The sequence below is a fragment of the Procambarus clarkii genome, chromosome 60 (genome assembly GCF_040958095.1).
Source record: "Procambarus clarkii isolate CNS0578487 chromosome 60, FALCON_Pclarkii_2.0, whole genome shotgun sequence".
NCBI lineage: Eukaryota > Metazoa > Arthropoda > Malacostraca > Decapoda > Cambaridae > Procambarus > Procambarus clarkii.
Genome location: NC_091209.1, coordinates 14,259,520 through 14,285,017, shown reverse-complemented (window position 1 = coordinate 14,285,017; position 25,498 = coordinate 14,259,520). Strand labels below are relative to the sequence as shown.

Genomic DNA, 25,498 nt, shown 5'->3' with positions numbered 1-25,498 from the left:
TGGGACCTCGTGAGTGTCATGCCAAGGTGACTCTCTTTTTTTTCCCCTGTAGGTAAACAAACACACTCGCACCAGTATTTTTCAGAGCTCCTGGAGGATTACACCTTCTTCCCATGCAGAGGGAGTGTCGTGTATTTGTGGATGAGTGATACGTCATTTCCATTCTATAACAGGCACTAGCGATGGAGCGAGACTTTTATTAGATGAGAGCGAAGCACCGATATGCCCAGGCTCTCTGTTGGGCACAGATTGTCTGTTGGGCACAGGTTGTCTGTTGGGCACAGGCTCTCTGTTGGGCACAGATTGTCTGTTGGGCACAGGTTGTCTGTTGTGCACAGGTCGTCTGTTGTGTAAAGGTCGTCTGTTGGGCACAGATTGTCTGTTGTGCACAGGTCGTCTGTTGTGTACAGGTCGTCTGTTGGGCACAGGTTGTCTGTTGGGCACAGATTGTCTGTTGTATACAGGTTGTCTGTTGTGCACAGGTCGTCTGTTGTGCACAGGTCGTCTGTTGTGCACAGTCCGTCTGTTGTGAACAGGTCGTCTGTTGTGCACAGTCCGTCTGTTATGCACAGGCCGTGTGTTGTGCAAACGCCATGTGTTGTGCACTAGCAATATTAGCATTGAAGTCTCTTATTTTCTCAACCCATCCTCCTGAAATGATAATAGTACTTATCGTAACTATTTGGTCGAAAGTACTAATATGTATAGTGATGGACCACTAAAAAAATGACTTTTTTGTTTTTTTACTTTTGATTTTATAGTGCTGAAAAAAACCCTAAGGCCACACTTAAACATTCTTAGGCCTAGTATAGCACATATTTGTACTATTTTAGGTTCAAGTTGATATTAGGCTTAGGATTGCTCCCCCCCCCCCCCATTTGTCAAAACTTAGTAATACAAAATGGTTTAAAATACCTATTTTGTATTATTTTGTTTTATTATTTATTATGTGTACCATACCTTTTTTGGTGGTTCATTATTACATATTGGCACTTATGCCCAAAGAGTTACAATAGGTACTAGGGTTTTAGGAGGATGGGATGATTTTTCAATGTATTTGTCAGCATTCTCTAGCAGCTGGAAGAGCTTTCAGCTAAGTTGACCAGACCACACACTAGAAGGTGAAGGGACGACGACGTTTCGGTCCGTTCTGGACCATTCTCAAGTCGATTGTGTCAAGTCACAATCGACTTGAGAATGGTCCAGGACTCCAGAATGGTCCAGGACGGACCGAAACGTCGTCGTCCCTTCACCTTCTAGTATGTGGTCTGGTCAGCTTTCAGATAATCGCTGTAAGAGTCCGTTATGCAGCAGCTCTATATAGTGCCATATTCGAGGCTGGTGTTCAACAGCTCTGTAGTGCCATATCCGTGGCTGGTTATCTTCTTGAGATTATCTTGAGATGATTTCGGAGCTTTAGTGTCCCCGCGGCCCGGTCCTCGACCAGGCCTCCACCCCCAGGAAGCAGCCCGTGACAGCTGACTAACACCCAGGTACCTATTTTACTGCTAGATAACAGGGGGCATAGGGTGAAAGAAACTCTGCCCATTGTTTCTCCCCGGCGCCCGGGATCGAACCCGGAACCACAGGATCACAAGTCCAGCGTGCTGTCCGCTCGGCCGACCGGCTCCCGACCGACTGGTATGTTATGAGAACAGTTACCGTGAGAGTCACCAAGATTCACGACCTCCAACTTATCATCCATGTATCACAGTAATGCTCTTATATATTTGATTTGTTTTATTTGTAATAAAATAAATATATATGACAAATAAAACAGTTGGTTAAAATGTAACCATTTTGTCAGTGTTTCTCTTAATGTATGTGTTTTTTTTTTTGTTTAGATAATTTATTATAGGATGAAATATGAACACGTTGTATTTTGATGGCAACGTTTATTTTGTTTAGCTTGAGAGGAAGCCGTAAAATATTTTGTTTATTGACCCGAAATATGATACTATTTTAATCCTTAATAATTAAGGATTTAGTGAGAGAGAGACAGACAGACAGACAGACAGACAGACAGACAGACAGACAGACAGACAGACAGACAGACAGACAGACAGACAGACAGATAGGGATAGATATGCAGAGTGAGTAGCGGAGAAAGTGAATGAATATACGATGTCACTAACACGATGATCCTACACCTGGAGGCCTCTCCGAGCGTGGCAGTATATCTGAGTATATCAGATATACTGATATACAGAGCGTCGCAGTATATCTGAGTATATCAGATATACTGATATACAGAGCGTGGCAGTATATCTGAGTATATCAGTTATACTGATATACAGAGCGTGGCAGTATATCTATCAGATATACAGAGCGTGGCAGTATATCTGAGTATATCAGATATACTGATATACAGAGCGTGGCAGTATAACTGAGCATCTCACATACCCTGGTAACCCCGTGAACACCACCGAGCAAACATCATAATTATGTGGCTCATAATTTATACTGCCGCCCGCCGGGAGGTGCACGGCCGACCCCGCACGCCAGACTCCCCTCAGACCTGGCAACTGGGGTGGCCAGGGCTAGGAAAGACGTAATACATTGACTGATGAAGATTAAGCCACCCAAGAGGCGGCACGGACATGAATAGTCCGTAAAACAGCATATAAGAGTTTGGGATTATATACCCAACTACACCTGACTAGACAAAGCTCATAATCTAGAATATCGATTATTGGAAGTGACAAGAAAGTTAAATGAATAAGTAGATATCAGCTGGGGTATTAAGTGGATATTAAGTGGGTATATTCCCTCATTCTTGGAATGTACTATATATTTACATAATTTTATACCTATCACAAATCTTACCAATTATAAAGTTATGTGATTTATATAATCTTGGATTTACATTAATACAGTATTATCTAATTCACTACTTTTTATTCAATGAAGATTTCATAATATTTCTTTCAGTAACTGATTTCCACTCCACAATTTTGCATGAATTAGACCAGTCAATTGAATGATTACAATCTCTTTAAGTGAACAAAGATTCCCTTGGACTCTTGACCTGTTCTTATACAATAATAATTATACAATCTTTGTAAAAAATTTCATGTATGTATGTACCTTACTTAAATAAACATTTATTTATTATTTATTTAATATTTATGTTCTTGTATTCTCTCTGGAATACAGCAGAGGTAACACAAAGCAGCATTGTGCTTAAGGTAGTCGAGACATATATTCTCTCTGGAATACAGCAGAGGTAACACAAAGCAGCATTGTGCTTAAGGTAGTCCAGACATGTATTCTCTCTGGAATACAGCAGAGGTAACACAAAGCAGCATTGTGCTTAAGGTAGTCCAGACATGTATTCTCTCTGGAATACAGCAGAGGTAACACAAAGCAGCATTGTGCTTAAGGTAGTCCAGACATGTTTCAACGGGGGTCATTTATCCCTTCCTTAATTTACTATTGATTAGGGGGTTTTGTTCAGTATAAACGTATTTAGTAGTTTCGTGTTATCCTCGTATTTGACTCATTTCTCCTGAACTTTAATATTTATCTTGGTCACCATCTAAGACCAACCTTTTTAATGTTAAACCTTCACTCATTCAAGCATGCTCGCTTAAACCTTCACTCATTCAAGCATGCTCGCTTAAACCTTCACTCATTCAAGCATGCTCGCTTAAACCTACACTCATTCAAGCATGCTCGCTTAGACCTACACTCACACATTCACTCTCGCTTAAACCTACACCCACGCATGCACGCTCGCTTAAACCTACACTCACACATTCACTCTCGCTTAAACCTACACCCACGCATGCACGCTCGCTTAAACCTACACTCACACATTCACTCTCGCTTAAACCTACACTCACGCATGCACGCTCGCTTAGCCTTACACTCACTCACAAACACACGTCATTGTTACCAAACATATTTTGAAATGTAATTATGTCCTGTTTCAGGATCCATTTATTATTATTATTATCGTGTATATGTAAATTCAGTTTTTTATAAATGTCAGTAAATACGTATAAAAGGGTCATGTATTGTTTATATTTACGAGGAGGTATAAAGGTTGTTTCAACGAAGAAAGAAGTAATACTGAATTATAAATGTTGTTTACAATATAATTGGCGAATGTCATAGGACCCATTGAGAGTAAGAATTTGCCAAACAAAAATACAGACTCGAAAATTGACCCAACCACATGGGCTGGACGGTAGAGCGACGGTCTCGCTTCGTACGGGTTGGTGTTCAATCCCCGACCGTCCAAGTGGTTGGGCACCATTCCTCACCCCCCGTCCCATCCCAAACCCTGATCCTGATCCTTTCCAAGTGCTATTTAGTCGTATTGGCTGATTGATAAAAATTAAGCCACCCAAGAGGTGGCACGGGCATGAATAGCCCGTAACGTATTGGCTTGGTGCTTTATCCTGATAGTTCCCTTCTTCGAAACTTCCATAGAAATCCCATCCCTAGAAATTTCCTCCCTCGAAAAATGAGGAGAGCATCCCTATCTCCAACACTGTCTCTCGCCCGCCGTTCGTCCCATAAACAGGATATATATATGGGTGAAAAAGTTTGATCCGTCATGACTGTATTCCGGGTGCGGGTGCATCCCTAGAAATAGCCGCGGGGTGTATGTGTGTGTGTGTGGGGGGGGGGGGGGGGGGGAGGGGGGACGTTGAAGGGACTGGAGGCTCCCCGTCATTGCCGTACTTGGACATTGGCAGAGGCACGGAGTTCAGAGGTGGGCGGGAGGTGTTCAGAGGCTCACGACCCTACGCAGCCTTTTTAGATTAGTTCAGCGGAAGACAGTTATGTCAGCCCCCCCTACACCTCTTCACTATATGGCTTCATTGAAATTGAAATTGAAAATTGAAATAAGTTTATTGAGGTAAAATACACACAAAGGGATGGGGTAGCTCAAGCTATTCTCACCCCGTTGTGACTTCATTATTTCATATTTTCTCCTCGAGTCTGATATATAATTATTGTTTGAAGATTTGTATAGAAGATAATGTGTGTGACACTTTCAGCGCTGTGTGGCTGGCACCTGCTCCTGTACAGGTCATTATCTCCGTGAACTGCTCCTATAACTCGGTTTGTGTGTCTTGAGGCAGCGAGGATGCTGGTGTTGTTGTAGATTTAGCTACTCAGAAGGAAATGTCCGTGTAACACAGGCTATAGTGAGCCCGTCAGCGAGGATGCGTCACGCGCGGACCATATATATACCTCGGGCTGTGTGTAGCTGCTATGGGGAGCGGCCGGTGCCCACCCCACCATACAAATTACTGAACACAGACAATGACTGTGTTTGGAAGCTGTTTAGTCATGAGTTATGTAAGTGGTTTTGGGCACTTGTTCCACCAACACAGTCGACCTCTTGCCCCACCACCACCACAGTCGATCTCTTGCCCCACCACCACCACAGTCGACATCTTGCCCCACCACCACCACAGTCGACCTCTTGCCCCACCACCACCACCACCACAGTCGACCTCTTGCTCCACCACCACAGTCGACCTCTTGCCCCACCACCACTACAGTCGACCTCTTGCCCCCACCACCACCACAGTCGACCTCTTGCCCCACCACCACCACAGTCGACCTCTTGCCCCACCACCACCACAGTCGACATCTTGCCCCACCACCACCACAGTCGACATCTTGCCCCACCACCACCACAGTCGACATCTTGCCCCACCACCACAGTCGACATCTTGCCCCACCACCACCACAGTCGACATCTTGCCCCTCCACCACAGTCGACATCTTGCCCCACCACCACCACAGTCGACATCTTGCCCCACCACCACCACAGTCGACATCTTGCCCCACCACCACCACAGTCGACATCTTGCCCCTCCACCACAGTCGACCTCTTGCCCCACCACCACTACAGTCGACCTCTTGCCCCCACCACCACCACAGTCGACCTCTTGCCCCACCACCACCACAGTCGACCTCTTGCTCCACCACCACAGTCGACCTCTTGCCCCACCACCACTACAGTCGACCTCTTGCCCCCACCACCACCACAGTCGACCTCTTGCCCCACCACCACCACAGTCGACATCTTGCCCCTCCACCACAGTCGACATCTTGCCCCACCACCACCACAGTCGACATCTTGCCCCACCACCACCACAGTCGACATCTTGCCCCACCACCACCACAGTCGACATCTTGCCCCACCACCACAGTCGACATCTTGCCCCACCACCACCACAGTCGACATCTTGCCCCTCCACCACAGTCGACATCTTGCCCCACCACCACCACAGTCGACATCTTGCCCCACCACCACCACAGTCGACATCTTGCCCCACCACCACCACAGTCGACCTCTTGCTCCACCACCACAGTCGACCTCTTGCCCCACCACCACTACAGTCGACCTCTTGCCCCCACCACCACCACAGTCGACCTCTTGCCCCACCACCACCACAGTCGACCTCTTGCCCCACCACCACCACAGTCGACATCTTGCCCCACCACCACCACAGTCGACATCTTGCCCCACCACCACCACAGTCGACATCTTGCCCCACCACCACAGTCGACATCTTGCCCCACCACCACCACAGTCGACATCTTGCCCCTCCACCACAGTCGACATCTTGCCCCACCACCACAGTCGACATCTTGCCCCACCACCACCACAGTCGACATCTTGCCCCACCACCACCACAGTCGACATCTTGCCCCACCACCACCACAGTCGACATCTTGCCCCACCACCACCACAGTCGACATCTTGCCCCACCACCACCACAGTCGACATCTTGCCCCACCACCACCACAGTCGACATCTTGCCCCACCACCACCACAGTCGACCTCTTGCCCCACCACCACCACAGTCGACATCTTGCCCCACCACCACCACAGTCGACATCTTGCCCCACCACCACCACAGTCGACATCTTGCCCCACCACCACAGTCGACATCTTGCCCCACCACCACCACAGTCGACATCTTGCCCCACCACCACCACAGTCGACATCTTGCCCCACCACCACCACCACCACAGTCGACATCTTGCTCATCCATCAAAGTTATCTTTGCCATTTACAATGTGTGAAATTAGATTTAAAGATATGCAGGTGCTCCCAATTATAATATTTAGTTACTCAGCAATCAACTATTTTGATAAAGAAGTGTTTCTAACTGCTGATAAGTTGAAGCATATTTATTCTAGGACAGATTTGTTAATCAACGCCCTGGCGTCCCGTGATCTTATAGTGCGATTGTGATATATTAAGGAAAAATATGATGTAAACATATAGGGCGCCTGACAGCTGGGTGAACAGCGCTTCGGATTCATAGTCCTGAGGTTCCGGGTTCGATCCCCCGTATAAGCGGAGACAAATGGGCAAAATGTTTCTTTTACCCTGATGTCCCCTGTTATCTAGCAGTAAATAAGTACCTGGGAGTTCGATAGCTGTTACAGGTTGCTTCCTGAGGGTGGAGGCCTGGTCGAAGACCGGGCCGCGGGGACACTAAGCCCCGAAATCATCTCAAGATAACCTCATGATAAGATTATAATATTGTGCATCTTGGATTTTGTTCCTGAGTCACTTATCGGTAAGTGGCTGCTATGGTATCTTGTTCTTCCTTGGTTCTTATTTTTCACAACTCGATGTTTTACGTTTTTTCCGTTGCGAAAAAATACGGCCTAAAATAACTGTTTATGACGTTTATTCTCGGTAAGCACTCTGAAAAATTGGAATTTCTCCCATAAGAACTCTTAACAAACTTCTAAGAACATATTCTCAGAAAATGGTCTTTGAAAATACTTGAATTTGAAAAATATAAATTGTCTGTAGAGTTTACCTGGAACCCCTGACGTTCCAGCGCCCTCTTCCCTAATTTACCTGGAACCCCTGACGTTCCAGCGCCCTCTTCCCTAATTTACCTGGAACCCCTGACGTTCCAGCGCCCTCTTCCCTAATTTACCTGGAACCCCTGACGTTCCAGCGCCCTCTTCCCTAATTTGCCTGGAACCCCTGACGTTCCAGCGTCCTCTTTTCCCGAAAAAAATGAGGACACTGGGGGGGGGGCATCCCTTCTACGGCCGTTTTCCCTTTAGGCCGTTTTTTCTTGGTAAGATAAACTTAAACGGAGGCATGTATGGGTTCAAAGTTTACACTACAATGTGGGCCTTCAAGGGTTACTTTAAAACGTAAGCACTCTAGAATTCAAAATATGACACTGAAAATGGTATTGTTGAATACAGCTCATGTGCGAGGGCGTGTGGTTGGTGAATGGCTCCTGTTGTGCACTCACTGGTAAATGTTTATAAGCTCCAAAAATCAGTGCTGAAGTAATCGTTTCCAAACATCAGTGCTGAAGTTATCGTTTATAAGCTCCAAACATCAGTGCTGAAGTTATCGTTTCCAAACATCAATGCTGAAGTTATCGTTTCCAAACATCAGTGCTGAAGTTATCGTTTATAAGCTCCAAACATATTTGCTGAAGTAATCATTTATCAGTTCCAAACATCAGTGCTGAAGTAATCGTTTATAAGTTCCAAACATCAGTGCTGAAGTAATCGTTTATAAGTTCTAAACATCAGTGCTGAAGTAATCGATTATAAGTTCTAAACATCAGTGCTGAAGTAATCGTTTATAAGTTCCAAACATCAGTGCTGAAGTTATCGTTTATAAGTTCCAAACATCAGTGCTGAAGTTATCGTTTATGAGTTCCAAACATCAGTGCTGAAGTAATCGTTTATAAGTTCTAAACATCAGTGCTGAAGTTATCGTTTCCAAACATCAATGCTGAAGTTATCGTTTCCAAACATCAGTGCTGAAGTTATCGTTTATAAGCTCCAAACATATTTGCTGAAGTAATCATTTATAAGTTCCAAACATCAGTGCTGAAGTAATCGTTTATAAGTTCTAAACATCAGTGCTGAAGTAATCGATTATAAGTTCTAAACATCAGTGCTGAAGTAATCGATTATAAGTTCTAAACATCAGTGCTGAAGTAATCGTTTATAAGTTCCAAACATCAGTGCTGAAGTTATCGTTTATGAGTTCCAAACATCAGTGCTGAAGTTATCGTTTATAAGTTCTAAACATCAGTGCTGAAGTAATCGATTATAAGTTCTAAACATCAGTGCTGAAGTAATCGATTATAAGTTCTAAACATTAGTGCTGAAGTAATCGATTATAAGTTCTAAACATCAGTGCTGAAGTAATCGATTATAAGTTCCAAACATCAGTGCTGAAGTAATCGTTTATAAGTTCCAAACATCAGTGCTGAAGTTATCGTTTATGAGTTCCAAACATCAGTGCTGAAGTTATCGTTTATGAGTTCCAAACATCAGTGCTGAAGTAATCGTTTCCAAACATCAGTGCTGAAGTAATCGTTCCCAAACATCAGTGCTGAAATTATCGTTTCGTGTGACGTGTTTTTCTAGTTTTATTTTAATTTTTTGCATTACTTTTATTACGACTGTCAGGATTGTTTTAATATTTTTGGACTAATTAATTAATATAATTATTTTTGTCATTGATGCCTTTTTTGTGCTGTTGCTTTTATTAATATTATTTTATATTTTAGTTTTAGTTTTCAATATTTTCGTGACGTGGGTTTCGCGTAGAAGTAAACAAGTGGCTGAACCTGCAGGTACAGAACCATGTTGTCATTCGCATATCTGGAAAAACATAGATATTCCAAATGGAATAATATTGATGCTTATATCTTGAAACATCTTGATATTCCGAATGGAAATATCTTCGTGTTCCATCTGGAAATAACTTGATGTTCTGTTTGGAAACCCTTTCATGTTCCATTGGGAAGCACCTTGATATCCCTTCTGGAAACACCTTCATGTTCTATTCGGAAACCACTTCATGTTCCATATGGAAACACCTTGATATCCGTTCTGGAAACACCTTGGTATCCCTTCTGGAAACACCTTGGTATCCCTTCTGGAAACACCTTGATGTTCCATCTGGAAACGCCTTGATATCCCTTCTGGAAACACCTTCATGTTCTATTCGGAAACCACTTCATGTTCCATATGGAAACACCTTGATATCCGTTCTGGAAACACCTTGGTATCCCTTCTGGAAACACCTTGATGTTCCATCTGGAAACGCCTTGATATCCCTTCTGGAAACACCTTGATGTTCCATCTGGAAACGCCTTGATATCCCTTCTGGAAACAGCTTGATGTTCCATCTGGAAACACCTTCATGTTCCAACTAGAAACACTATGATGATCCATCTGACAACGCTTAACTGCAGCATTCAGAAACAGCGTCACAATTCTTCAATAAACAATGTTGATGACCAGATGGTTAGACACCTAACCTACACATATGTAAATAAAGGATTTACCGACGTTTCGGTCCGTCCTGGACCGTTGTGACGACGTGTCGGTCCGTCCTGGGACCATTGGGACGACGTGTCGGTCCGTCCTGGGACCATTATCAAATCGTGTAAAGAAAGAGTGGTAGAGAAAGTCAACGTATAAGATAAGAAAGTGAAGGGAAGGCGCGAATATTAAGAAGTAAATCATAGAAGTAATAGAAATGAATAAAACTGCAGCAGGCCTAATGGCTAAGAAAAGAATCTTGTCTATTGTTATTGTCTATTGAGAGTGTTATTGTTAGCATATTACATCAGTTATAACATGTATGGGGTATAGTAAAATCGAGCACAAGACGCTTTGACATCTTGTGCGTTTTCCGAGTGTCAACCCCCAGTGTAAAGTTAGGATGTATTAGCCTAGGTTAGGCTGGGTTAGGGTCTTAAAATCCGTCGGTTTACCGTCGTGCGTACGGCGTGACTCCTATTCCTGTGTGTGTGTGTTTATCATGGTTTTACGCTGCTGAGGAAGACGAGATTCAGCGAGGATGTACTTCTGAAGTAGATCTGATGGGAATGAGATACTTATGCTGCTGTGTGTACGCTGTGTAGCCTATCAGGTGATGGGTAGTCTGTCAGGTGATGGATAGTCAACCAGGTGATGGGTAGTCTACCAGGTGATGGGTAGTCTACCAGGTGATGGGTAGTCTACCAGGTGATGGGTAGTCTACCAGGTGATGGGTAGTCTACCAGGTGATGGGTAGTCTGATAGGTGATATGCACTCTACCAGGTGATGTGCAGCCTACCGTATGATGTACAGCATTCCATGAGATGTGCAGCCTACCATATGATGTGCTATCAGGTGATGTGACACAATACTGTACCGTTATCATATGCGTGGTCGTACTTGCGTATATCTAATATCTTTGGGTGCCTCTCAGTCTTCGTATTTAATCAGAATAAATAAATTGTTTAACAATTCTGATTTCCAAATCCTAGCGCAGACATCTTGGCTATCAAATTATAACTCGGATGTCTATAGCATAAGTCACTAATATTGAGGGTGACCTTGAGTTGGAGGACGGCCTGGTCGCTCTCGCCAGCTGTGACGTGCCTCAAGGGTGACCTTGAAGTGGAGGATGGCATTATCGCTCGCGTCAGCTGGGATACGAATCGAGGGTGACCTTGAGGTGGTGGGAAGCGGTCGTGAGTCCAGTGAGTGTAAGCCTCTTCATCTCATTTCGTCTTCTGTGACCTATTTTCTTCAGGTTTTATTCTCAGTTAGGTATTTTTACCTTCAGTTTCCTCAAAATGTGAATTGACTATTCACTTTTGATATATAAAGAGCGGGATTTACATAAATTTGTCAAACCACAAGTATTGTATAATTTTGAATTAATATGTTTTGTAAGTCTCACACTTCTGAAATTGTTAAATAACATATATCAAATCACTAATGTTGACAAAACAAAAGATACTATGCAATGCTGTGGGTTTACCACAGTAACCCGCAGTGTGGGGGTATTATGTTGTGTTTACCGTGAAGTAAACCTGCATGAGGCAGTGCAGAACAGTGTATGTATTGTCGGATACCATGGAGGCTCAGTCATAAATCTGTATCGGAAGAGTTTTCTTGGTTTACCGTAGACGTAGATAGCTGGCCACGTGTTGTAAGGAGCACAACGTCCTAGAGTGTTTCCAAGCGGTAGTTTAGCCGACCATTGTCGTTACTACATGGGCACCAAGCAGTAATTGAATAAACTATGTCATTACTGCATGTGTACACGTAGTAGTTTAGTAAACGGTCATTATTACAGGACCACCAAGCGGTAGGTCAGAAATCCATGTCTTGCTATGGGTATTCAGTAATTCAGTAAACCTTGTCATTACTACATGGGCAGTATGTAGTAATACTGCCCATGTAATTTCCCTTGTTCCTTGTGTTATGTTTGTTCTTGATACCACTTTATGAAATGTATTAAACTAATTATAAGACAAAGCATTAGGTAATACTTCTCATTACAGAGGCTTAAAATGAAACATGGTTTATACGTTAAATTAATATATATATATATTGTCGTATACGAAGTGCTGAAAAATTGAAAGTAACAAATAAGAAGGGAAGTACAGCAGATGAAAAAGAGAGGGCATAGTGCCATATATCATTAAAGAAGGATGGTATATCGATGTTGAAAACATATCTCGTGGCAAAAATAATTGATGTTAAATGATATGAGATTATTAAATAAATATATTGTTTGAAGGAATAGGATGCTGTACTTCTTAGAAGCACTTGCGGTGGACGATGCCAGGGCCGGACTCGTCGTACTCCTCCTTGGTGATCCACATGGCCTGGAAGGTGGACAGAGAGGCCAGGATGGAGCCACCGATCCAGACAGAGTACTTTCGCTCGGGAGGAGCAATGATCTTGATCTTGATGGTGGAGGGAGCCAGAGCTGTGATTTCCTTCTGCATGCGGTCAGCAATACCAGGGTACATGGTGGTACCACCAGACAAAACGTTGTTGGCGAACAGGTCCTTCCTGATATCAATGTCGCACCTCATGATGGAGTTGTAGACGGTCTCATGGATACCAACAGATTCCATACCCAGGAAGGAAGGCTGGAACAAGGACTCTGGGCAACGGAAACGTTCGTTACCGATGGTGATGACCTGACCATCAGGAAGTTCGTAGGACTTTTCGAGTGAAGATGAGGCAGCAGCCAAATTCATCTCGTTCTCAAAGTCGAGGGCGACATAACAAAGTTTCTCCTTGATATCGCGAACGATTTCTCGCTCAGCCGTGGTGGTGAAGGAATAACCACGCTCTGTCATGATCTTCATCAAGTAGGCAGTCAAGTCACGGCCAGCCAGGTCGAGACGAAGGATAGCGTGGGGAAGACAGTAACCTTCGTAGATGGGGACGGTGTGGGTGACACCATCACCAGTATCGAGCACAATACCTGTGGTACGACCTGAGGCGTACAGGGACAGCACGGCCTGGATGGCCACGTACATGGCGGGGGTGTTGAAGGTCTCGAACATGATCTGTGTCATCTTCTCACGGTTGGCCTTGGGGTTGAGGGGAGCCTCCGTCAGGAGGACTGGGGACTCCTCAGGGGCAACACGCAGCTCGTTGTAGAAGGAGTGATGCCAGATCTTCTCCATGTCGTCCCAGTTGGTGATGATGCCGTGTTCGATGGGGTACTTGAGAGTCAGGATACCTCTCTTGCTCTGGGCCTCATCACCGACGTAGGCGTCCTTCTGACCCATACCGACCATCACACCCTGGTGACGAGGACGGCCGACGATGGAGGGGAAGACGGCGCGGGGAGCGTCGTCGCCGGCGAAGCCGGCCTTGACCATGCCGGAGCCATTGTCCACAACCAATGCAGTTGCCTCGTCGTCACACATCGTGGAGTTTTAGTCAGTCTGTTAAAATGGAAAATATAAATGATTAAATAAAATTAAAATGTGTGTATATTATTATTTTCATATGAAAATAACGTTTCTATAAACTTTAAAAAGTTAAATATTGTTTCTGTATTTTTCCATATATATTAATATATTTATTGGAGAAAGAATGCACTCTTGTTAACAGCAATGTTACAATTATATGATGTGTATTTAATAATGTAAATATTTTGCCAATTTGAATTGATTATTAATGTGTTCATTGAGTACTTAGTTGTTAATTTTACATAATCTAAGAGGCTATTATACATAATTTAAAAACTATTATTTGCCGGTAAGGATAATATGCGAACACATAATAAGTAATTACAAATAAATGTTTTCTTATATTAATATGTTATATCTTGAGATACAATATAAACTTGGCCATTAAGACTTCAGGCGCGGACTAACTATAATATAAAGATCTTCACAGGATAAATTTCTTGAAATCACCCACCACCACCGACAAGACCTCGCTTTGCGGGCCACCCATGAACTGAAGGTCCGTACTTGGACGGAAATTGATTCCGTCCAAGCTTAATACACAGGGAAGAGCCCATGTTGTCACGCAATACCTTCTCCTGCTTCTCCCTGTTGTTGGTGTTGTTGTGGTCGAGACAGATTGATTTAAGATATAATACATTCTGCCAGGCGATAAGAAGGGGAAACTTTACATTCATGAGATATAGCATTAACCTTGTGGTCATGACAACACTGGCAGGCTAAGATACGTGCTGTAGTTAGGTGGACCTTCTCCTTATACCCTCCGGGGTTAATGTTGCAATATACGCTCCCTGATTTTATATTGGAGGCTGGTTTCCTGAAAATATTTCTTTGCGGTAAAAAAGTTTTTGTTTGGTTTCACTGAGTGTGCAACACGTTGATATTATTGCAATCATTATTTTTCTAATCAATTCTGTCATATACGTCGGAATTGGCCTTTAGGTCAGTTAGGTATTTCAGACCTCTAGAGTCTAGGCCAATGTGGTCTCTGGTTTGTAGACCAGTTTGGTCTCAGACCAAAGACTCAGACTAGTGTAGTTTGCAGCCTCCGGAGAAGTCTGGAGATTCTCAGACTTCTAGACTAATATGGTGTGAGCCATCTAGACCACTGTAGTCTCAGATCTCTAAACCAATGTAGATTCAAACCTCGACAAATGTGGTCTTAGGCTTCGAGACCAATGTAGTTAGTCTCAGACCTCTAGAACTATGTAGTCTCAGATCACTAGACGAATTTAGTCTCAGACCTCTAGACCAAAGTACTTTCAGACCTCTAATGTGGTCTCAGCCTTCTAGACCAATGCAGTCTCAGACCTCAACACCTAAAGTAGTCTCAGACCTCAAGACCAGTTTGGTATATCAGCTTGAAATAAAGGACTCTGCAAAGAAACAATTACCGAAAATCAATGTCGTTGGCAAGAAAATAAAAAAAACTTTAAACGTATAATATTTTCCTAATCTTATTGTAATTTTCGTGGAAGCGAAAGGTTTCCATTTCTAGAAATCCGGTTCGAAAGCCATTGAAATAAAATATTACAAAATCATGTACCTTCAACACGCTTGAACGAATATATATATATGTCACATGACGAATGCTTCCTTCCTAGAGCAGTATTTAAAGCTCACTATGGCAACACCTTCTGGTGGTCAGTGTTTATTTTATTATGTTTATATCTTCGTAATTAAAAATTGAACATTAGTGTTGACAGCTGGTAAAACGTTTTCTCGTATTACACTGTCATCCATTTGGATAAGTTATGAACTATGTATAAAAAGTCAAATAGTATGTGGATATTAATTAGTTTGTGTATAGGGGCGCGTCAGTTGACTGTGTGGGCGTCTTATATGTGTACTTAGGTATCCCCTTCCCATCTCAAGCTGAACACCAAGGCCACATTCTCCGTGACGTGTATTCCTTAGGGTGTGTCCTGCTTACTCCTCCCTTGTTACCTAATCGCCATTTTGAATCATAGTGCATATTACAAATTGAGTACAAGGTTGTGTATATATATTTAGGCGGAACATTGGCAGAGTGCTCCTGTCATGCTTGATGGTTGCGGCTAATGAGAGCCAGGCGTAAGGCTTTAATAAGATCTGTGGCATGCTTAAGACAACACCAACCGTGAAGCTGTAATAAGACCTGTCGCAAGCTTAGGGCTATACCAGGCGTAAAGCTGGGATAAGATCTAAGGGATGCTTAGGCTTCCGCTACAAGTAAAGCTCGTATATAAGACTTGTAGAATGCTTAGGGCTACGCCAAGCGTAAAACGTTATTAAGACCTGTGGAATTCTTAGGGATCCGCCAGGCGTAAGATTTAACAAGACCTTCGGCATGGTTGTGACTGCGCCATAAATAATGCTGTAATAAGACTTAGAAAATATGTAACTAAGGCTTCTTCATTGTCATGTATTCACTGTATAATCAGTATATCAGGCAATTAATTAATCTTAAATATGCGGCAGTATTTCTTTTCTCGGTTATTTTAGCACTAAGAACACATTTAGGGAATCAGTAAAATCATTAATATATTCTATGGTAACGCCGGATAACAAGGGATATATACACAAAGAAGTGTAACCCGCTTATCGGTGTATATACAGGGCTTAATTTAGTCCTGAACTAAGTTCAGGACTAGAGTATTCTTGCTGGTTGGTCATTAAGCAGTTGTAGTGACCTTGATAACCCTCCAGAGGTTGATAGGCCTTAAGAGCAACACCAAACCAAGGCCGTCCGTTTTCCATGAAGTTAATCTTTCATTCCAACTTTTCTCCTTTCCAAGACGTGAGGGATAGCCACATTCAGGAGTTTTGCTACGATAATTTCAACATGTGACCTCCGCACCGTAGAGTGCTAAAGGCTCCAGCACCACCTGAAGCGTTTAAAACACCGAGAATTACGACAGAAGCACGTACACAGGTCTTGACGTATCCTGAGTCTGAAGTACACTGAGGGGTGGTGTGTGCCTGAAGGCCCTTATATACCCACCTTGCGCTTCCGCAGTAAGTTGTGAGGGGTATGGTTGACTCATTAATCTGGCATGTGCTGGACTACAGGTAGAACGTCACATATGGGCGAAAATATCAGCCAAGGTTGATTATACATTTAAGTGATGGCTCAGAAGGGTATATTAGTTCTGCTTGGCAGCCCTTGATATGGGTAGGAAAAGGGGCTGTCAGAATGGCATTCTCCATAGCGCCAAAAACGCCGCTACAAGAGTGATATGCCGTATTCTTTTCATATGAGCTGACGAGTCCCAGCTGAGACTTGAGAGGAGGATTTCTATAGTCTTTCAGCAAATATCACGATCATTGCTGGAACGCAGTAATGTGTTCATTCCTTTTATGGACGTTGGATACATACTTTGGCTAACACAAACAAAAGGGTAATTTTAGTGCCTAACCGTCTGTTAGTGCAGCGGGGCCACGGATCCCCAAGAGGAACGTAAACAGTTTCCTTTATGCTAGTGGTAAACTCAGCTAAATATACAAAGTTGGTAAGACAATTATTGAACATCCATATATATATTTCAGGGGTTTCCTTTAAACTTTAATGTGTCTAATATGTAAAATGATTTTAAAATAAGCAAATTATTGTGAAAAGTATTGCTGATTTTGAACTAATATTGTGCGTGTCAGGTTATCGAAGACGAAAAACACCTGAAATATGCGAAAAATCATGAAAACACGTTAAACATGGGAACTAAATACCGGTAATATACGAAAAACGAAACATTAAGAACACCTGCGGTACACCTTGTCATTTTTCTGTTTGTTTTTGATCTACCAGTCCTCGTAGATGCAACCACTGCATAGGCAACACTGGAAGACATTTGTAGGTTAAATGTAAGTTGTTCCAGTCCTGGAACTGCACTGGTAAATGTAGGCTGTTCCAGCCCTGGAACAGCACTGGTAAATGTAGGTTGTTCCAGTCTTGGAACAACACTTGCATCTGTAAGCTGTTCCAGCTCTGTAACATTGGTAAATGTAGGTTATTCTAGTCCTGGAACAGCAAATGTAAGGTGTTCGTGTCCTGGAATAATAGTAAATGTAAGGTGTTACATCCTGGAACAACACTGGTGATTGTATGGTGCTCCAGCCCTGGAACATTAGTCAATGTAGGGCGTTCCAGCACTGGTAAATGTAGGGTGTTCTAACCCGAAACACCATTTTTAAACGTTGGGCGTTCCAGCCCTGGAACAACACTGGTAACCAAAGGGTGTTCCAGCCCTGGCACAACACTGGTAAATGTAGGATGTTCCAGCCTGAAACAACACTGGCAAATCTTATCCACCTCTAGAACATATATATATATATATATATATATATATATATATATATATATATATATATATATATATATATATATATATATATATATATATATATATATATATATTTTTTTTTGAGATATATACAAGAGTTGTTACATTCTTGTACAGCCACTAGTACGCGTAGCGTTTCGGGCAAGTCCTTAATCCTATGGTCCCTGGAATACGATCCCCTGCCGCGAAGAATCGTTTTTTCATCCAAGTACACATTTTACTGTTGCGTTAAACAGAGGCTACAGTTAAGGAATTGCGCCCAGTAAATCCTCCCCGGCCAGGATACGAACCCATGACATAGCGCTCGCGGAACGCCAGGCGAGTGTCTTACCACTACACCACGGAGACTGCTAAATATATATATATATATATATATATATATATATATATATATATATATATATATATATATATATATATATATATATATATATATATATATATATATATATATATATATATATATATATATATATATATATATATGTCGTACCTAGTAGCCAGAACGCACTTCTCAGCTTACTATGCAAGGCCCGATTTGCCTAATAAGCCAAGTTTTCCTAAATTAATATATTTTCTCTAATTTTTTTCTTATGAAATGATAAAGCTACCCATTTCATTATGTATGAGGTCAATTTTTTTTTATTGAAGTTAAAATTAACGTAGATATATAACCGAACCTAACCAACCCTACCTAACCTAACCTAACCTATCTTTATAGGTTAGGTTAGGTAGCCGAAAAAGTTAGGTTAGGTTAGGTAGGTTAGGTAGTCGAAAAACAATTAATTCATGAAAATTTGGCTTAATAGGCAAATCGGGCCTTGCATAGTAAGCTGAGAAGTGCGTTCTGGCTATTAGGTACGACATACATATATATATATATATATATATATATATATATATATATATATATATATATATATATATATATATATATATATATATATATATATATATATATATATATACGAACGTATTTGGAAAAAGACTTCTGAATCTCTTCGTTATATACTGGATGTGTTGCTGATAGCCAAAACCGCACTAGCTGGCCTAGTAAGCAAGGCCCGATTTGTCTAACAGGCAGAGTGATTTTTATTATTTGTAAATCTTCTCAAATTGACTCATTCCTAACAAAATTAATATATTAGGATCATGGATTGCTGACTTAGTTAAGTTAGGTAAGGTAAGATAAGGTAAGGTAAGGTAGGTAGGTTAAGTTAAGTTGGGGCTAGTGGATAAATAAATTAGTTTTGACTCAGAAAATTCCAGTCATATGTAATACAACTAAAAAGTTCATTCCACAGTAACCATGTTTACTAAACAGAACCATCGTCATTGTATCCTTCTTCACTTCACACGACATTCATCATCATTCATCACTGTAAAGCAGCTTCACTAGACACAACCTTCAACACTGTAAGTATAATACCCACCAACATTTGCTTCACTATTACACCACACCAACATTTGCTTCACCATTACACCACACCAACATTTGCTTCACCATTACACCACACCAACATTTGCTTCACTATTACACCACACCAACATTTGCTTCACTATTACACCACACCAACATTTGCTTCACCATTACACCACACCAACATTTGCTTCACCATAACACCACACCAACATTTGCTTCACCATAACACCACACCAACATTTGCTTCACTATTACACCACACCAACATTTGCTTCACCATAACACCACACCAACATTTGCTTCACCATTATACCACACCAACATCTGTCATCATTATTGTTAAGTATCATTATTACCCGTTTGTCATACCATCCCTCGTCTTTTATTTTAACTTTGCTCTATTTTAACATTTTAAGTAACAATTTCTAGATTTCAGTGAGTGGTTTAAGGTTGTAAATCTTTTGAAGTACCGCAGTGTCTGATAGGAACCGGGGGGCACAGCCGGCGTTTTCCCTCTGGATCGTTACACTGCAACCCGTTCTCGCAAATTTAATAAGTCATTATTGACTTATTAAATATGTGCATAGGTGACATACTCAACATAATAGATACCCTTAAAAAGATTCATAGAAAACACCGACCTTACCTAACCTTGTTAGTGTCTTAAGATAAGCATCTTATTTCTTCGTAATTACAATTATTACCTAACCTATAATAGGTATAGGTTAAGTAATAATTGTAATTACGAAGCAATAAGATGCTTATCTTAAGATACTAACAAGGTTAGGTAAGGTCGGTGTTTTCTATGAATCTTTTTAAGGGTATCTATTATGTTTAGTATATCACCTATGCACGTAGTTAATAAGTCAATATTGACTTTACGAATTTGCGAGAACGGGTTGCACACTGAGGCTATGAAACAGGAAAATGGCTGCTCTTGGGTACGTCTCTGGTATGGTCATGAGTCTCGAACCTAATTCTTTGAGAAAACACACTTGCTCTAGGAGGCGAATGGTTTCAGATGAAATTGGAACAACTGTGTTCCAATGTCCCATTTGCTTGTACTTGTTAGATTTAAGTGCTTTCCTTTGGTTGGCTCCGCCACATGTCTGACCAACAGTGCAGGAGATGGCAGCGGTGTTCCATTCTTCAACCCATCTCCTATAATGATACTACCTGTAGCAACTATTTGGCCGAAGGTACAAAATGGAACGTTGCAGCCAATAATGCTACTGTTAATTTTTGTAGAGGGCTTTAAAAAAGCCACCAGCCAAACTTAAACATTCCTAGGCCTAGCATATCATATGTAGTATATTAATTAGGTCTAAGAAAGCGTATATTAAGCGTAGGATTACTTTGACAGGATAAGTTATGGAAGTGTAGGTTCTTTAGTTACTTTTCCATTTTTTTTAGAATATCATTAGGGTTAATTCAGTAATACAAAATGATAACTTTTTGGGGCGTCCAGCAACCCATTTTTCTATAATTACAATTATTATTGGCTGCATTCTTCCAGGGGAATATTGTGATACCATTTTGGCCATGTATAGGACTGTCAGGGTTTTGGGTAAGAAGAAATCGAGGTTCTCACTCTGCTGGGCACTATGCTGTGACACGGCTCCTCTTGATGTTATTTACTTTACTGTGTCTTCCATGCAAGCACTTGGAGCTTTTGACCAAGTGCTGGCATGGAAGCACTTGGTCTTGGTCTTTGACTTGAATGGTGCAGACAATGACCATGGTGCAGACCGTGCAAGCCATATTACTCAGCATGTTGCAAATACGCTTGTACTTTGAATAAACTGAGGGACCAAGGCAGAGAACCATTGCAATATGGAAGGTCTCTGGGTCTAGACCGGTGCCTGTTGCTGACACAGGTACTACTCAAAGAAAGTCCCCTGCATGAGGGGCACCCACAGCTCAAAGGCGAGCATTTTTTCTGTTGTGACTTGCAGCACGGAGCAAGGCTTCAGTTGTCTTCACCACCATTGGCCTGCCCCAGCTGGACTATTTGTGTTTTTTTTGCTGGATCTAATCTGGGTGCAAGAGCTGCAAGAGTATCCCACTGATTGGAACATTTAATAAAGGCAGGGTCCCTTCCCAAATGTCCAAATGTGTGTGTATGTGTATATGTATATGTATATGTATATGTATATACAAGACATGTGAGTGTGTTGTGAGGAAGGGGTCATTACGGGCCGAGAACACATGGTAACCTGGTCACGTACATTAATGTTTTGCCTTGGGCAGAGGATGGGGTGTACACTGGCAATTTCTCTTGTGATCGTATTAACAAAAAATTAATACGAAATTAATTCGTCTTAAAAATACGAATTAATTTTTCGTATTAAAAAAAATACAATTTCCTAACATTTTTTCCTGTTGGAAAATGTTAGGTCGAAGAGGAGAACAGAGGAGTTACCTGGCTGGTGATATATTCTCATTCCTGTGTAATGGATGAGATGGATGTCATCTCTCCACTGGATGAGATGGTAAATCTGACATGTTAAATCACCTTTTGTCGCAGTATCTGTCATGTTATGTTCATGATGCTAATCATTATCTCTCTGCTGATGGTCCAGCCCTTCCTCTAGAGTTGCCACAACGGACAGAGAATTATGTACTTAAACACCCAAACCTGACCTAACTGTTTTACCCATGCATAGAAAACGTGAAGGTTTGCGAGCCGTTATAATTTATAGTACAATATATTTTGTCAGTTTGGGATTTTAACTTCAAAATGTGAAATCGAGAGGACAGGTTGGCTGATCTGGTTCTGGAGCGTTGTTGTTTATGTGTTGTCATGCACTCAGTCAAGATGCTCTGGCAGTATATTGAGAGGGGGTTCAGGCTGACAGTCTTCAAGTGAGCATGTGACAGCATTAACATCATTCGTCTCTTTCAAGGCAAGAGAGCGTGCTGACAAGAGAGCACGGTGGAGGAGTGGGAGGGAGGGGAAGAGGGAGGAGAGTGTATTGATACAGGGAGAATGGGGGTGGGGAGGATGAGGTGAAGGGAGAGAGAGAGAGGAGGGTTTAGATACGGACCTCAGCGTCCTTTCCCCTACTTGGGCATTGGCAGAGGCGCGGGTGGAGGCAGGCGGAGAGGGCATGTGACCTCAACCTCTTCGTTTCTCGCGAATTTTGATATCAGTACTAAGTCATGTGATCCTGCACAAAGACCCCCGCTATCACCTCACCAGACGGCAGACACGCATGGCATGCTCCGTCATGGCACCGTGTATAAATAGAGAAGAAAAGTATCCCGAAGGAAACTTGGTATCTACGAGCCAAGTGCCCACCTCAAAGAGTGTTATGGTTGGCAGCTGCACTAGTAAACGCTACCGTCCCTCCTCATAAAACATTACTTCACCTGGACCTAAGTAGAACGTCGTTTGAGATATTGTTATCTGGTGCCCTGGCAGTGCGGATTAGCGTTATCTGGTGACCTGGCAGTGTGGATTAGCGTTTTTGTGGGTAATATCATCCTGTGTTGGCAGGTGCTGTATATTTTTACTAATGTTATTGTTATTGTATTTTTAGGAACGAGAAGATTTGTTCGTATTCATTTTCATAACAAAAATGAATAGTAAAACATTATCTTGTGTTATTTTCTGTTATGGATTTGTTCTAGTTAACAATCAATTAACAGTTATCAGGGAATTCAATAAAGACAAGAAGACTAAATAAATAATATAATTCCACTTTACTGTCAAATCATAAGTTATTGTAAGTCATAAATTAAAGAAGTTAATTGTTCAAGAAGTGGATCACTTAACATTTTTCCTTCGTTGGTCTGTTATTCTTTCTTTTAATTGCCATATTTACTTTGTACTGTGTGTTTGCGCCGCCTACACCAGGACTGCTTGCGTTGCATATTCTGCTCCTATTTTAACAAGCTCCAAATTGTTAAAATATCACTGTTACATTTGACCCGAAGACTATATATAGTCTTCTCAATCGACTTGAGAATGGTCCAGGACGGACCGAAACGTCGTCGTTCCTTCAACTTCTAGTGTGTGGTCTGTACTCTGTGCTCTGTATCATTCACAACATTAAACTCGCGGGGTTTCTTTCTTACGTGGTTAAGTTATGGACAAATTGTGGAATAATATGGGTCTTGTGATCGATCCTGTCTCCTTTTATGTTAATTCTCTCTATATGTTCTACTAATCTTTTCTTTTGTATTTATTCATGTACTTTGCTGGGGATGCTGGTCAATGTACTTATTATCTCCATGTTGACCAGACCACACACTAGAAATTGAAGAGACGACGACGTTTCGGTCCGTCCTGGACCATTCTCAAGTCGATTGTGTCTCATTCTCACAATCGACTTGAGAATGGTCCAGGACGGACCGAAACGTCGTCGTCTCTTCAATTTCTAGTGTGTGGTCTGGTCAACATACTTCAGCCACGTTATTGTGACTCATCGCCTGCTTATTGTCTCCATTCTTGTATACTGGTACCATTGCTATTTTCCGGCTACTGGGCAACTCCCACCTCGCACGTGAATCATTTAACATCAGTGCTAGAATTAAAATGAAGGCCTGTGCAACTTCCTTCAAAATCCAGTGTAATGCGTTGTTTGATACTGTCGCTTTCGTTTCCTCTAGTAACTCTAGCTGTCTCATTACTTCCTCTGCTGTTATCTCAACAGTTATTAGGCTCACCTTTAAGATCCTTGTCTCCCAACACTGGGAACTGTTCCGGCTGTGGAGAGGCTTTGGTTGCATTTTAGTTGTGATTGTAATTTGATTTTCATTGCGCTTTTCCTGATACTCTTATGTATTTTTTTCTTGTTTGTAGCTTTGTTGCTCTTCCTTCCCTCAAAACATCGTAAGTCTTGCTTAAGTTTTGCCATTTTTCCTGTAAAATGATACGCCTTTGGCATGGCCATTTGAACCAAGTTTTTTCTAGCTTACCCCCTCCTCTGTGTCCTCTAATGATGGTATGTATATCTTCCCAGCCCATGTACATCTCCCTGGAGTGTGGTATTATGGGAGAGGGTTGGGGTGGGGGAGAGGGATGGGGTGAGGGGGGTGGGGGGGCCCTTCCCTCACGACCCCCCTCCCCTCACGACCCCCCCTCCCCTCACGACCCCCGCTCTGGTCGTGGGTGAGTGATGGCAAGCAAGCAGGTGAAGGGGAACATTCTCAGATTTCTAATTAAAAGATATTTGGGATTTTATGAGGCAGTGATATTTGAGAAAATTGAAATAAGCTGGCTTATTTTTTTCCGACGTGAAGTTTAATAGAAAGTTAGTATTTCTTGAAGGGTTTATAAAATGGACGATTAGATGAAACGGTCAGTATGAAAAAAACAACTCAGCTTTACTTGAGAAACAAAAACCGCTTAGGAAGACTGATGCAAGAGAAATTGAATTTACAAGGAGGTGAAGTGCTTCCTGTCTTATGATATCCATCACAAGATGAAGGAGACAGGAGGGAGCGGCGCCTCAGGATTGGTCTAGCAGGTGTTGAGCAACATGAGATGCTCGCAGATCAGAATTTAGAATTAGGATTTATGCAGGAAATACCATATTTGGGGAAGATAAAATTATGCCGCGTTTGTTGACCTGTAGCGAGCTTCCGGTGTTTAGTTTAACTTATCTAATATTATAACTAATATAACTATAACTATTATTATAACTAAGCCATCAATAGGTTTCCCTGGTGATGGCTTGGTTTGGCCTTCGAATATTTGATTTTTTTCTATGGGGTTTTCTTGCATTATTTTAAGAACGATTCGTTGTATTACTTTGAAACTTAAAATACTAGTGTTTGATTCAGGCATTGTGATTCCAATTCAAATTCAGCACTGTAGCACTAAGGGAACTATATATTGTCTTTCTTGGTTTCTGTATGATTTCAGAGAGCCTCATGATATTGACTTTAAACCAGCAACATTTATGCATACATTTAGCACAATTTGTTTTTCTTCCTCTAGGTTACCACGTGATAACTAGAGAAATCCTCAGGGTTTTGACTTGAAACATAC

At 41.9% G+C, this 25,498-nt stretch overlaps 2 protein-coding genes across 2 annotated transcripts in view; one reads left to right on the top strand and one right to left on the bottom strand.

The window, feature by feature from the left end:
- LOC123751289 (actin, muscle) overlaps window positions 1-25,498 on the top strand; it is a 242,720-nt gene that overhangs the window by 71,314 nt on the left and 145,908 nt on the right. The window lies entirely within an intron of this gene.
- On the bottom strand, window positions 12,345-16,722 carry LOC123766830 (actin-3, muscle-specific-like). The gene is made up of 2 exons (XM_045756227.2): window positions 16,669-16,722; window positions 12,345-13,731 (listed from the first exon to the last, which is right to left on the bottom strand). The coding sequence occupies exon 2, from the start codon at window positions 13,711-13,713 to the stop codon at window positions 12,583-12,585; it is 1,131 nt and encodes a 376-aa protein (XP_045612183.1). The 5' UTR covers window positions 13,714-13,731; window positions 16,669-16,722; the 3' UTR covers window positions 12,345-12,582.

Excerpts from the sequence above, each read along its gene's own strand:
- LOC123766830 (XM_045756227.2), bottom strand. The coding sequence starts at position 13,713 with ATGTGTGACGACGAGGCAACTGCATTGGTTGTGGACAATGGCTCCGGC.